This window comes from Ixodes scapularis, unplaced genomic scaffold, assembly GCF_016920785.2.
Source record: "Ixodes scapularis isolate PalLabHiFi unplaced genomic scaffold, ASM1692078v2 PGA_scaffold13__105_contigs__length_92229423, whole genome shotgun sequence".
NCBI classification, from domain to species: domain Eukaryota; kingdom Metazoa; phylum Arthropoda; class Arachnida; order Ixodida; family Ixodidae; genus Ixodes; species Ixodes scapularis.
In genome coordinates this window covers 65,530,356-65,545,261 of record NW_024609839.1, presented here as the reverse complement: position 1 = coordinate 65,545,261, position 14,906 = coordinate 65,530,356, and the positions used below count along the sequence as shown (strand labels likewise).

At 45.5% G+C, this 14,906-nt stretch overlaps 1 protein-coding gene across 3 annotated transcripts in view; it reads right to left on the bottom strand.

The window, feature by feature from the left end:
* Nucleotides 1-14,906, bottom strand: part of LOC121835550 (fat-like cadherin-related tumor suppressor homolog) — a 123,376-nt gene that overhangs the window by 8,956 nt on the left and 99,514 nt on the right. For 2 of the 3 annotated variants that reach the window (XM_042289932.1, XM_042289933.1), the window contains exons 35-37: nt 14,320-14,609; nt 10,366-10,681; nt 8,701-8,829 (exon numbers count right to left, since the gene is read on the bottom strand). In XM_042289932.1, coding sequence (XP_042145866.1) covers nt 8,701-8,829; nt 10,366-10,681; nt 14,320-14,609 — 735 coding nt within the window. Of the gene's footprint in view, nt 1-2,510; nt 3,495-8,700; nt 8,830-10,365; nt 10,682-14,319; nt 14,610-14,906 lie in introns of those variants that run through there. The other variant, XM_042289934.1, reaches the window with a different exon arrangement.

Genomic DNA, 14,906 nt, shown 5'->3' with positions numbered 1-14,906 from the left:
TGTAAATGAATGAATGTCTGTGAATGAGTGACTAAATCTGTGAATGAATTAATGCGTGAATGAAGGAATGATTCAGCAAATCTGAGTGAGTAAATCTGAGAGAGCAAGTGAATAATGTGAATGCATGAGTGAATGAAGTTGTGAATTAATGAATGAATAAATAGATGAGTGAGCAAATGTACAAGTTATTGAAGGTGAGCACATGCGCAAGTGAGACTGTGAGCATGTCTCCCTTGTCCTAATCTTTTGATGCTTCTTTAACAATCAATCTATATCAAGTAATTCAACTTTGTGCTCTTTTATCGGAAAGGCTACTGGGTGTTTAAATGTCTGCTCCCAGTGTTCCTCCGTTCGATCAGGTTCATCTCATTCGGATCTAAAACAAAGCCATAGTGTTGGTTGAAGTTAAACTGAGTGGTCCTTACAGCGAGATAAGGGTAGAATAATCACTAATGAAATAAAAGAAAAAGTCCCAAACACAGGTTAAAAAATCTGGGAAAAGGTTAAAGAACTCGGGAAAGCATAAAATAATTATCAGGCTTTTATCCTTTTACTTTTAAAATTAACTGATAGAATTTAAAACCCAGATAAACTTTCATTACTTTTAGTTGGAAGACACCACAGGTCAATTTAGCAAGAATAATATGAAGTGCAGGCAGTAAAATTTTGCAAATAAATAAATGCAGACACATACACAAAAATGAAAAGAGGCTGAAAAAAAGAAAAGCACTATGACACCTTATCAGTCAGGTAGCATTTGACAATAAAAACAGTAAGAGCACCTTTGAGAAAAGTTTCCATGTGTCATGCTTTTGCATTTTTATCTTGGTTGTCTTATGTAAATTCCTTCACAAATTACATAACAAACACTACCTCACAGGTTCTCCAGTGCGTGGCAACCATATTTGCTGTATGAAATATTGACATGATATGTCATCCAATGACAGAACTGCACATCAGTAGTTCCTAAACAAATATAATGAACATGCAAAACTAAAAATGCCTGCCAGTTGTTAGCACTTAACGAACTTAGTGGACACAGGTAAACAAACAAACAAACACACGCACATTCTCAAGCTCAACAAAAAAAAAAAAAAACTCCTGCAATCCAGACCAACTAGGGAGCACCAAGCAAATTAATACACGGTTTTGTCATAAATGGTTTGGAAAAACCATAAAGTACTCGTGGAAATGGAGCGTGCTGGTTAAGTTACGGTGTTTGTGGAGAATAACATAGAGGACGTTTGTGGAGAATAACATGGAGGACGAAAACAGGACGACACGTGTCGTCTGTTTTCGTTCTCTATGTTATTCTCCACAAACACCCTCACCATAAAGTAATTTCATAATTTCGTACTCCCATGGGAATCTACAACAAAACAATTATATAGAGACTCTTTTTAAGGCATTACAGGTTTGTTTTAAGATCACAAAAGCTACATTAATAGCAGCCTGTGCAGGCGAGTTATACGGCCAGGGGGACATACTATAGGGGTCTAATCATCACAGCAAGTCGGATGATCAACTAAAACTTGTTAATTGCAACCCTTTAATTAGTAAAAATAACCATGGTTTCAATTGAAAACTTGCTGAGCATCTTCGAAAGCCACCATATAAGTAAAATGTGGGAACTGCAGTGGTGCGGCAAAGTTACCACACGTGCTACAAGTGTAATGCTGGCGGTCTGACACCATGGACGCTCTTTTCATTCGCATTTTCAGATTGCCAACGTTGTGCCTGTTTCACGAGTGGTAATTTTGGCGCACCCCTGCACTTACCACAAGCTTCGGATATCTCTAGAATTGACTGATTTAGCGGTTTTCGGTGACGCTAACGTAAGGTAACTAACACATTGAAGTTGCTTATCCAGCTTATTGTGACGATTAGCCCCCTACATGATGTCCCCCTCGCCGAATAACTCACCTACACAGACCGCATTAGTGTACCTTTCACGAATCTTATTTTCTAATAAATCTGTTCGAATTAAAATCAAACACCCCGTATCTGCAGGCAATGCACGTAGGCAGGCAGGGAACAAATTGCAGCGTGTCACAAAGTTTGCATGCATGCTGCCTATATATGGCAGCCACATATTACGACTACAAGTGTCAGTTTATCCTTGGTCCCAGAAACTTCAGGGTGAATCAGCCTCGCTCAACCAAAGATTAACCTTCTTGGCTGTTCACGAGATTACGACGCAGTTTCCCACCAAATTAAAATGTCGACGTGGAGTAGTGGAGTACAATAAGACTTCCCACAGATTAGCATCAGACAGCTAAATTAATCTTGAACTTGCGAAGGCAAAATTTTCTCGATTCATACTTTGACTAGCTGTGCGTACCACACACATGCCAGCCACGGGGAATGAATAATGATGGCTCTTTATAAAGTGAAACACCGCCCAGAGAAACTCAGCTAAGAGCAACTCCCAAATAACAGGAATGAATGCATTTACAGTACAAGTGAGGTGAACACTGATATAGTAAATATATAGAAAAAGTGTAATATACACTTGTAATGCTAGAACTAATGTAGTGAAGCTACCAATGTAGCGAACATTGTTCCCAAAAAAGTCTGACAGCTTCTGGTGAGTGAATCGGCTTTACTTACCCGAACCTGTTCAGAGATACGTTCCAACAAGAGCAGTTTCTGTTCAAGGTAAGGAATTCGCAGTGTTTGTGCGGATTGCTCGTTTCTAACCTAAGTCATTGTAAAACGTTGTACGTATAGGGTACCTTCAATTCTCACACTCACTCTAATATCTTCCAGAAAAATCGGCGTCTGCACCAAACTTTAACCAATGGTGTTCATTATATATATTTCCCTCTGGAGTTTCAAGGTGTAGCTTCCTGCGAGAAATGCAACCAACAAACCTGCCAGACATCGAAACAGACAACGAAGTCGACGAGGGTTGCACCTATGGTGCTGTCTCCAGATCGGCGTAGCGAGCAGACGACTGTCTGCTTTTGACTCAGTGCGTCATCTGCTCGCTGCTCCTGCCAGAAAATGGTGCCACAAGCACTATGCCCTCTCAGCCGGTTGTCTGTGTCGACGTCTGCTGTTGGCTCTGGCAATTTCTCGGCCTCACGTTTCACGCGAAGGGATCCTACACCTTGAAATTTCACGAGGCAAAGTGCACTGCCAAAATGCGCCACTGGTGAAAATTTGAGATCGCTACACGCAGGTGCCGACTTTTCCGGCAGATTTTAGAGCGGTCCCGAGTACCGAAGACCCTATTACCGACAGCAGACTGTTCTTTACAAGAGGGCCACAGCAGAACTCTGGGTTAGTCTATCACACCAAACACATGACTCGTTCCTGTGAGCAAACAGACCAGGCATCATGGGCGTTAGTGGGCGAGCCTCTAGCAGACAGATCCGAGGAACCAATCGCGATCGCACACGCAGGCACTGGTCGATCCTTACCCCACGGCTTCCGTCGTCTGGGAATCGGGGGCGGAATGTACCACGTCTCACCCGGTAAAAAGAAATCAACTGCAAGTGCAATAAGACGTGTGAGCTCCCGCTTTCCTTCAGTCTTGTAGTCACTGGCTTCTTTTGCTTTGTTTAGGACCGCGGCTGTTGTACTGTGCTCCACGGATCCCTAGGGGTTCGTGGCACCGTTAGTGGGGGTCTGCACTGACTAGAAGATCGCTCCACGGGGGCAGGTAAGGCACTGAAGAGGGTTAAATTTAGGGATGCCGCGAACCACCCTAGGTTCGATTTCGAAAGGTTTCGATATTTGCAAAGCGAACTGAGGTTCGATTTCGAAAAATTTCGATATTTTCGTACCGACCAAGGTTCGATTTCGAAAAATTCGCAACTTTTGTCCACAGCGGAGTTTCGAATTCGAAAATTTCGAAGCTTTCACGGTTTCTAAAATTTCGAATTCGAATATTTCGAATATTTTTTTACTTCAGGTTCGATAAATTCGAAGATTTCGAAATTCTTTGTAAAAAAAATTCGAAAACTTCGAACGCTTCGAATTTTTATAGACATGAAGTTCGAACAATTCGAAGATTTCGAATTTCTTTTGGCATAAAGTTCGAAAAGTTCGAAAGTTTCGATTCTCTTTTAACGCTAAATTTAAAAAAAACAAAAAAACTTAGAAGATTTTGAATTTTTTTCTAATCCAAGTTTTCAAAGTTTGAAGTCCGATTTTCAAGTTTTTCTACAGTTTCAGTTTCAAATAACGTTTTCACGACTCACTGGTTTTCACAAAATCAAGTTTAGAAAAGTTAGGGTGTGATATCTAGATTCTGCGAAGTTGGTCAGGCAATTAAATGAGACACGAGTGTCCCGGACGTGCTAGAATATTTGCCAGTGCAGAATTGTGACCGCCAGCCCCGGGGGGGGGGCCTTTAACCTGCATCACGCAGTAGTGATTGCACGAACACACTGTTTTACGAGACTCATCCAGTTCGAAACAGCCAGGGGCGAGCAGGAGGTTGAGGCTCAGAAAAACCTTGAAGCGACCTGGCAAACTACCTCGCCACCCCTTGCACGCTGGTAGTAATCCGATCCGGTGAAGTTTATAATTGTCCTGGAGGTTTATTTTCTTTATTTTCTGGGACGGAGGAATCGCCTCGCAAAAAGCACAAAAGCCGACACAACTCGAGGTCGAGGAGCGTTCTACCATACAAGTGGCGTCGGAAGAGGAAAAATGGGGGGAGAGAGGGTAGGGGGGGGGGGGGGGGGGGGGCTTCAGCTTCCTTCTCCCCCTTGCAGGTATTTCGGACTGTTAAAGAAAACAATACGGGGAAAGAAGGCGTGGTCGAGCTTATTTTAATCTGAAATTATTTATGCATATATATAGCTACTGTCGCTCTTCACTGCATAAAAGGTTGCGTAGATGGTCACTGTTAGAAACTCGTTGTCAGAAGGCACTGCTCGTCACATGCTTAGTGGTTCGGAAGTTCAAAGCTATGTCTTTTCGACCTAAACACCTGTGCCGATAGTAACAAAAGAAAAAAAAAAAGAATAAATGCGGGAATAAAAAGCAGGAGAAAAAAAAACTATCAAGAATTCGTCGGAAGTGTTCTATTCTTGCATATTCAGAGGTTCAGAACTTCGAAACAAGTTTCTTTTATTAAAATGTGTACAGGCTAAAAGAAACACGTCCCAAAAACGAGAAGTGAAAAAAAAAAAAAAAAGTTTTCTTTTAATGACGTGCTGAACTTGAACACTACTAGAAATCTTCTGCAATGAGTTAATTTATTCCTTAATGTGAAAAAACAATAAATATATTATTTTGTATTCTGCAGATGGCAATGATATGTACTGTCTGTGGTGTTAATTTAAATGCGATACCTCAAACAACTTAGACGAAAATAAATATCAAGTTTAGGTCATAATTGCATGCAGATACATGTTTGGACATTTCTTCGAAACTCACGTTGAATAACAGTAATCACATCTTAAGACGGCACTTACCTCGGCTATACATAGACCATTCTTAAAAAAGTATAACATATCTACCATAAATAGCTCCGGCTGCAGCGTGCTTCAAATCTGGCACAAACGATAATCGTCAAAAACCCGTCGTCCGTCCTCGCCCCTTCGGGGATTTATTTCTTTAAACCTAAGCATGCCAGAACATTGAAATAAATGACAATGTCTTTCGTAAGAAACGCAGCACCGCGTGTAAAAGTTCGAGAAAAAAAAATTACCAATGTACCCCACTACTTGAGATCAAATGAAACCGTCCGCCGGCCTTTCGAAGTTCGACGAACGTCGAACTTTTACCCTAAAAGTTCGAAGTTCGTCGAACTTCTGACTTTTTAGAATTCGAAAGTTCAAAACTTTTCGAATTTTCTTGATAAATAAGTTCGAAAGTTCGAAATTCATCGAACTTTTTGGTCAGTCAAGTTCGAAAGTTCGACAAGCATCGAACCTTGCAGCGCAATAAGTTCGAAAAAGATCGAATTTTTTAGCGTAATAAGTTCGACAGTTCGAAAAGCGTCGAACTTCTTAGCTTAACAAGTTCGAAAATTCGACCTCCGTCGAATTTTACGATATAGACAATTCGAAAAATCGAAATCTTTCGAAACTTTCGAACCGCTTGATTCGATCATCGAAACTTTGATTCGAAAAAAGTTCGCGGCATCCCTAGTTAAATTGTGGGACCGAACACATTTGCAGCTATTGTACAGTTCTAAGGAGTCTCTAATAGCGAGCGCACTGTTCAACTGCTCGGATATGCATTGCCATGCTCACTTTCTTCTGCAAAGCCATTTTAGGCCCGTTTGCAGAATGTCAGAGATGATAAACGTGATTGGTGTTTGGCTGGATTGACGAGTTCAAGTTTTTTCCGATTTACGGCGACGTCAGTTCCTCCATTTGTCATATAAGTCTATTCAATACAGGCCTGTGAGCGATCCCTAAAAGTGTTAAGGGGCCCTGACGACAAAAAGCTCGGGAGCGGTGGCTTAAAAGGCCTTTGACGAAGCATTTATGCACGCCCGGAGCATTACAGAAACAAAACCCGTAAGAAGCCAAAAGTCGAGAATTAATAATTGCGAATAAAAGTAAAGATATTTTACCTACAACACACAATTGCTGTTGGTCTTTTGGTTATTAACCCTTTCACTGCCAAGTTTTTTTCTGACTACTCCTCCCTCCCCTCCCCTCCCTCCCCCTCCCTCCCTCCCTCCCTCCCTCCCTCCCTCCCTCCCTCCCTCCCTCCCTCCCTCCCTCCCCCCCCCTTTGCCATTTTTGTTTTCACATGTCGGTTCGGCGGACGTTTTAGGCTTGTAACTCAAGAATAGTGCTTTTCGTTGCATGCACCATCAGCGTTATAGAGCCAGAAATACATAGAATTCATGTGCAGTCATGCCTTTCCACCGGTGTATGTGATCTACTGATGTAAACGCAGATAGTACCTGGCACCAGAAAAGATCCATCTGCTCGACAACTGCATCCATGACATCCGACATAAACGAGCATCTTAGATAAGCTGCTTTCTTGTTAGGGATTTAATCGCAGTCAGAATATATTGATGGTTCATGAATTGTATTGTCCGTCAAGGGGCGGCCCACATTATTTTTTTGACACGAGTTGCCTCAGAAGCGAGCTTAAAACGCAAATTGAGCACACTTGGGAATATTGTGCGGTGTGCGTAGGGGGGTCAACGAGTCGTCCTGAGGGTGGCAGTGAAAGGGTTAAGAACAACGGTTCTAAATATGTGCCGTCCACCAAAGGGAACAAACGTGGCGCCACATGTGGCCAGAGCATGGTGTACGATATTCGTTTGGTGAGGACACACAGTACGGCAAACGCTGCATCGCGATAGACTGGAGAAAGTCCTATTGGCTCGCACCTAATTAGCTTATGCCTACGGCGCAACTGAAAAAAATAAATAAACAAAGACAAAAAAGTGATCATGATACTCGGGCACACGCGCTTTTTGCTCGGTGCGTCTGCTATGGCCTCCACGAACACAGGTTCAAACATAGTGCCGGATACCTTTTCACTGTCCACTTTGACACAATCACGCAATCGAGGCACGAAACTAGGGTCAATGTCAAAACTCTGTCTAAACAACGTGCTTAGCGCTGAATTTTACACGATGTGGCACACTTAGAAAACAACTTTAGGAAAAGGCTTACCTCTTAAAAGAAAAGCATGAAAAAAGGGCTCGCGACAGCCTACCACTAGTCGCTGATCGAAAAGGTATCTGGTGGCGCTGCTTGCAACCAAGGCGAGGAGAGGATCAACTTAAACTGGCAGCTGCAATGCACGCGGTGTCCATGCCTATGTATACCTTACACCGAGCACCCCACTCAAGAAGGTCCACTGGTCCTACCGTATCCACCTATCCATGCACTGCTTAGAGCTGTGTGCTTTTGCGCTTCAACCCGTTTAGCTCAAACCGTCCTCTGCTCTCTTTGTTTTCCAGTTGGCATCCGAGTCCAGGCTTTCCGAGTCGTGTTGCGGGTGGCATGCCATAGTTTCTCTATTTTTAAAGTTATAAAAGCACGAGCTAGCTCGCGGTTATCGCCTTCGATTCTGCGTCAGCTCAAAGGTTCCAGGAATCAAGTACAGCAACATCAATGGCGAACTGCTTGTGGCGGGAAGAGTAGGAAAAATGAATACAGCCCAGGTATGAAGGCGCTCCATGTCACACACCTTGCCTACCCTACTGCTGCATCCGAGCACAGGTCCCAACGACCATTACTACCCAAGACAACAAGCAGAAGGCGATTACAGCTATGCCTTTATGGCTAATGAAAAAGCGGCAGTTGTGAGCATTTCAGGGGTCTACCCGGCATCGAATATGGCCTTCTTTATTTTAATTTCGTCGGATCCAACTTTAATTCAAACCAATTTAGCACCTACTTGAAATTAGAATGAATTAACTTTCTGCACTATCTTTCTTCAACATCTGAAGGCTGGATCGCACACTTGTAGCTGCTCACGACCAAAGAGGCATAAAACCAGTTTTAAGCCTCTTGCGACTGTGACTCTTGTGACCAACTTTTGCCTGACCAATTGCCTGACCACTAAGCCTGCGCTGCTACGGAGCCGGCCGTAAGCAGTGCACAAGGGGCCTAAAACCAGTTTTAAGTCCTTTCGGTCATAAAGAGTGGCAAGTGTGTGGGAATTAGCCTTAAGGCTTAACAGAGAAACTGAAAACAAAACAGCAACAACTACTCATGTTGGCAAGAACGACTTGGGGACCAACGAAAGAGAGGTTCCCCACCTGGCAGATCTTCGGAAGCGAGGCTGGTTGCAGAGCTGACTCCAACGCTGGGAGGACTCTTAGCGGGCAGGGCAGAGAGGTTCCTGTTCTGGGACATGGGTGGAAGCATCGCTTTGGCAGCCTTTAGATCTGGGGGAAGAGAAACACCTCACTTCAGCCGTGCCACAGCAATCAAAGACCTTTCAAATCACGCATATTCATTAATAACAAAACCAGCAGAATCCACAAAACACCCCGAATGCAGCCCCGAGGAGTAAAACTAAAAATCGGTCGTTTTTGTGCCAAGCAACGAAGGGCATCTGGCACGTTTCAGCAGAGGATAGAGGATCAATTTCGACCACCTTGGGATCTTTTAGTGTGTAACCAAAGTATCGGCTACAATCTCGGTCTTCTCCAGAATAAGCCTCCGTGAGATTGTGGGCACCGAGGAGGATACAGTCGCGAGGAACGACTTCCCATAGTGCCTGTTTACTCTGACATCACGGTGCCCTCCGCTGGTGCACTGGTCGCTGTGTGACCTGGCCGGTGTTAATATGCAATGCCTCTTAGGGCCGCACCGCATCATTACATCGATACAGAAACCACATGGGGTTCTTGCTATTAATCGAGAGAGATCAGCGTTCCTTGAGGAGGAAAAGTTTGAAAACACTTTGTCTAGTGTTTCACGAGAAGAACAAAATTCATACTTTGTGCTGTTGGTATCCCTTTAGGCTACGGACAAAGTTGGTATACACAGAATCTGGCGGTTTCGCTCGCTTCCCCACTCTCCTGCAGATCTCAGGAATCTTTCCCGTGACAATGAAATCACGTAACATGGTCGTACAATGATAATGATGTAGTCATGCAGAGCCCTCAGTGTAGTAAAGTAACAATCACTTCACGAGTCTTCCCCTAGGCTTGGCGGTAGAGGGCGTCAGGCTCTGAATCCGGGGACCCCAAATTCAATTTTCGTTGAAGGACGTTTGGAATTTCATTCTTTCTTCTCGGTTGTGTGTCCTCCTGTACAACTTTTCCCTCGAGATCCGTGTCACACAATTCGGGGCAGTTTTTGGTGGTGTTCAGACAAAGCCCTTAAATAAATTAAGAGTTGAAATAGCTGACCATGACAACCGCGACTTCCCCTCCTGAACGTGAAAAGGGTGGCAAGTGCACTGTGGTAGTTCTACATGCCTTAATCTCGTGCTTAGCATAGGAAAGACATTGGAAACACCACTTTCGCATTCTTTGTAAGCAGCAGGCACCATATCCTCTTTCTCTTCCACCTTGCCACGTGTCCGCTGCATCTTGTGAAAACATGCTTAATTTCTTAACAGACATCGAGACCTTCAAATATATTCCAGAGTTGCTGCGCTGTACAGACATTGTATTGTATACTAAAGATTAAGTAGCCTAGCCATTATTTACTTGTTTTCTTTTCCTACCATGTCATTGGCGCTCTTTGTCCAAACTTGGCGCTTGAGCCATTAAAACTCAATCAATCAATTCAGCACAGATCCACAAATATACCACTAAGTTGCTGAGTTGTACAGACCTCATATTGAATGCTAATCATTGAGTAGAGTAGACACTAGTATTTACTCGTTCCCCCTTCCTACCACATCATTGGTGCTCTCCAACTAAACCGCGTGCCACAGCAGATACGCTTGACCGAGGAACCGTGCCCACCATTAGGGATCTTGTCGAGGTAGATGCGTTCCTTGTCCGCATCCCAGGCCGCCTTGTGCAGGGAGGCGGTATCGGATGCGGAGTTGCACGGGGGGCCCTGTGTCCTGGGGCTGAGGTTGGCCCTGAGCTCCTTGTGGGCCCTGAGCTGGTTGGGCTGGAAGCGGGACTCGAGGTCGTCGGCAGCGCTCCCGTAGCTCCGCACGGTGTCGAAGTTGTTCAGCGCCGTGTCCTGCTGCATGCTGGGCGTGTACGAGGCCGGGCGCGGCGGCAGCGGAGGAGTCGCCAGCGCCGTCTGCTGCTGTTCCAGGTTGCTCACCTGGGGAGCCGGGAGAGCGCATAGCGTCGCGGCATCCAGTTTTACGCAGAACGTGTATGGGGCTAGGATTTCCTGTCAACATTCGACTAGCTTGATCATCCGTGATGCATAGGTTACAATTTGTCATGCTTGGTTACAAAAAGCTTTCGGTGATTTTGGATACATTGCACGCACAGTACATCCCTGTATTCCCCGAGACTACCGGAATGATTGAAACGAGGAGGACAAATTTATTCAGGACCTGCGACGCCGTGACGTTATGGGGAGCGACGATTTGTCTTTCGGAGCCAGCTTTGCGTGCCAACAGTCGCCTACTACTACCTCACATTCTCTCTCTCTCTCTCTCTCTCTAGTCATTGCGCCCTCGGTCACATCCTGCTAGTGGCAGCGAGCAAAGGCGTCGATTTGCGGATCATACGGTTCAGAATTTGATTCCCACTGCACCGCTCGGAAAATCATACTAAATTATAATTACAGTAGACTCTCATTAATTCAAACTCCAGGAAGTCACAGATTTTAGTTTGAATTACCAGAAGTTTGAATTATCTGAAATTCATCTAAATATGATACTAGACAACATTATGATTTGTTACATGGATAGCTACACATACAAAGCAGATTTTTGCCAGTTTCCTCTACATAGAATAATTATAAGCAAGTACAGGCATAACACATTGGGGAAAGAACTGTGACGTTAAGTTTATTCATCCGGCAAAAAAGTTGTTGATTGTGGACTGTTTAGTCAGTACACGAGATCTCGAAACAAAATTTTCAATACCAGCCAACGCAAGTAGCTCTTTACGGAACTCTTCCTTTGCAGACAGAAACTTCCGGAGCTGAGCGATGTGCTCAAAGTGACAGTTGGTAGTGAGTCATCCCTTTCTTCATCATCATCTTCACTCTCACTGCTGCACTGTGCTGGCATTACTTCCTTATGTCCTCTAATGAGTCATTACGACAAACACACACATCGTCGTCACGACTAGCATATTCCGCCAGCTCGGTGTTCACATTATGGGCTTCAAGGCCAGAAAGCATGATGCCAGTGCACAAGCTGTTCCTCATCCTCGATGTCGTCTTGGTCATCATTGCTAGTCTTGAAGCACATAATGTGAACGCTGTTTTCCGCTAATGTGCTCCCGCTTCAGCCCCGTTGAGTGCGCTTCTTTCCGAGCACCGGTGCACTGCGGAGAAGCAACACTCGCAAAAACAAGCTTTGCGGGTATTGCTTCTCTGTGGTGCACCGGTGCTTGGAAAGAAGCGCACTCAGCGGGGCCGCGAGAACAAAAAAGTATGAATTAAGCGAAAACGCCATTCGAATTAAGCGGCTTATAAATACATTAAAACATAGCGGGACAACCAAAATTTTCAGATCTGTTTGAATTAAACGGAAGTATGAAATATCCGAGTTTGAATTATCGCGAGCCTACTGTAAGGGTGATCAATCAGGATAAAGATCTTCCATCTACTTTGTACGCATTGCCTGCTATGGGGTACGCATTGCCTGCTATGGGCTACGCAAGCTTCATGTTGCATTGCACCGCGTGTAACGACTGTTAGTTATACCTGTTTTCTTTTCCTACCACGTCATTGGCGCTCTTTGTCCATACTTGGCCCTTGAGCCATTAAAAATCAATCAATCAATTAAGCACAGATGCACAAATGTGCCCCGAAGTTGCTGAGTTGTACAGACCTTGTATTGAACACTAATCTTCGAGTAGAGCAGACATTAGTATTTACTCGTTCCCCTTTCCTGCCACATCACTGGTGCTGTCTGACTAAACTGCGTGCTGCTGCAGCCGGCTCGACCGAGGAACCGTGCCCACCGTTAGGGATCTTGTCGAGGTAGATGCGCTCATTGCCCGCATGCGAAGCTATGACATTATGCCACAAACAGAGCAAAGTACACCATAGTTTCTATGTCGCCGACTCGCTTGTTTCCAAAACAGTCGACAGAAGATATCATCACTGCTTGTGCCTCTTTGTTTTTGCCGTTACATGCCAAAGTGACGACGAGATAACAAACGTGAAAGAGCGTTGTGTAAACACGTGCAAGTGATTTGGTGATGCCACGTCACAGTGGCAGTTCAATGTTGTTTCTAAAAGCAAAATACGCGACGCACGCCTGACCGATAAAAAAAAGTTTACACGAGCGACTGGCAACGTAGTATGTATATGTATGCACGCCGCCGGAGAATGTGAGGCAACGACACGGGGGGGCACGAATGGCGGGAGGAAGTGGCGAACTGAAACCTGACGAACGCTCGGTCAATCAGTGGTAGTGGCAAGGGGAACTTTGAAGAGGAAGATTTTTCTAGAGGGTGAGAGTGTGTGAGAGGAACAATTGATGGTTCCACTTTCAGTATAGAGAGGCTTTAGCCATGCCGACTGGCAATGCTCCCACTCACTCATACTTTCTACCAGGAGTTCTACCGCCAACAGCTAAGATGGCGGCATTCGACAACATGACACACCGGCTTCTGCGACGCCATTCATTGCCACTCCGGGGCCACTTTCGACATACAGTAATCCATTGTTATAATGAAGTCAACAGGACGGCACGAAAATTTCATATAAGCGGGGAATTTGATAAAAGCGACAGAGCCAAAAAACGGTGCCAGCAGCCTTGAAGGTGGACGAAAACACTGCGGAAAACCTTGGTTATGAACATATTGCAGCAGCTTTAGTGAGTAAAAAGAATAATTAAGTAGAGCTTGCCGATAATTTTATCCGGGCATCAGTCTTCTAACTGCTCCAGCCATTGCAAGAACACTGTCACCGCCTCTGTACTCCACTTTGTTTCGAAGCAGCCGTAGGATGTTTCGCGTCTCCACAGTCGTTGGCGTTTGCCGAGGTCCATCTCCGACGTTGCTTTGTGTTTACCTTGGCCGCACGCAAAGTTTATGATCGCAGCATCCATGGCAAGAGCAACAACGGGAACGTCCGCATCGACAAACAAATTCTTTGGCAATTTCAAACTTGGGCCGTCCAGTTTTCTCAGCCTTGCAGTTCTAAGCGACTTTCAGTAAACACTCCCAATCTCCCATACGACGCACGTGAGCGTGTAGTGCGCTGCAGGTGCACCCACGCAGGCGTGCACGTCGGAGGGCTCCCAAAGGGATGATCTCCTCCGAGCTCCATTGCTCCCTTGACCCGATTCCAACAGAAGTTGGGCAGCACCGGCAGTGGGTGCCGCGAGTAGCGCCGGAACACTGACAATGCTCCCACTGCTCCCTGCCTACGTTGGCGCATCGGCATCAGAAGTAGCACTCTACCAGCCCTGCGCGCTCTGCCCTTCGCCACCCGTTTACTCTGTCTTCCCAGTTTGCCGTTTGCCTCGATGGAGAAGGGGGAAGAACGCAAAAGTCTTTGTGCGCCTTCGTGTAGGCTTGCGTGCTTTCAGCACCGCGGCCTTCGTAATAAGCGTAGTCGGCCACAAATATAATTAAAATAATCTTGTTAAAAATGCCTGCATTTCGATTGGGACCACGTTGAACTTCGATAAGAGCGATAATTAAAATAAAAGCAATTTCGTCTTAACGAGAGATTACTGTATTGGCAGGATGAGACGCTAAACGCCGGCGGAAGACATGCTCCAGGTGCCGCACTTGCGCCGCCACCCTGCCCGCGTATCTCACCTTGCTCATGCGCTTGACGTTGTCCTTGGTGCCCAGCATGCAGTTCTTCACCGTCATCTCGCTGCCGACGCCCGCCTCTAAAGGGTGGCCCCCGTGGTGACCAAACGCGCCCGTGCAGTGGCGACCACCGGGCGGACGCTGTTTCCGGCGGCGCTTCCAGCAGCATGCCACCAGGGTGCCCAGCACGAAGAGGAGCACCAGCCCCGCAGCCACCACCACCATCTCGAGAAGCGGTGTCGGCAACAGCGAGCCCACCATGCTGCTGCGATGGCGGTCCGAACACAATGGACCTGAGAGAAGGGGGGGAGGGGAGTAAATTAGTACTGTGATTTGCACCCGGTGCATATTTGGCACGTAAAATTTTCCTACACAGCAAGCACGCCTTGAAAAGTGCCTGCTTGATTAGCGTACAAAGGCAATTGTATCCTAGATAAATCATAATTAACCTAACCTGTGTTTCACAAAATCCATATCATCTACTGTAAAATATTGGGCGAGTGCCCACTCCACTTTCACTGAACATTGGGTTGATCTAAACATGGTCACTTGTCTGGTAAAATTGGGTGCTTCACGTATCACATGCCGAA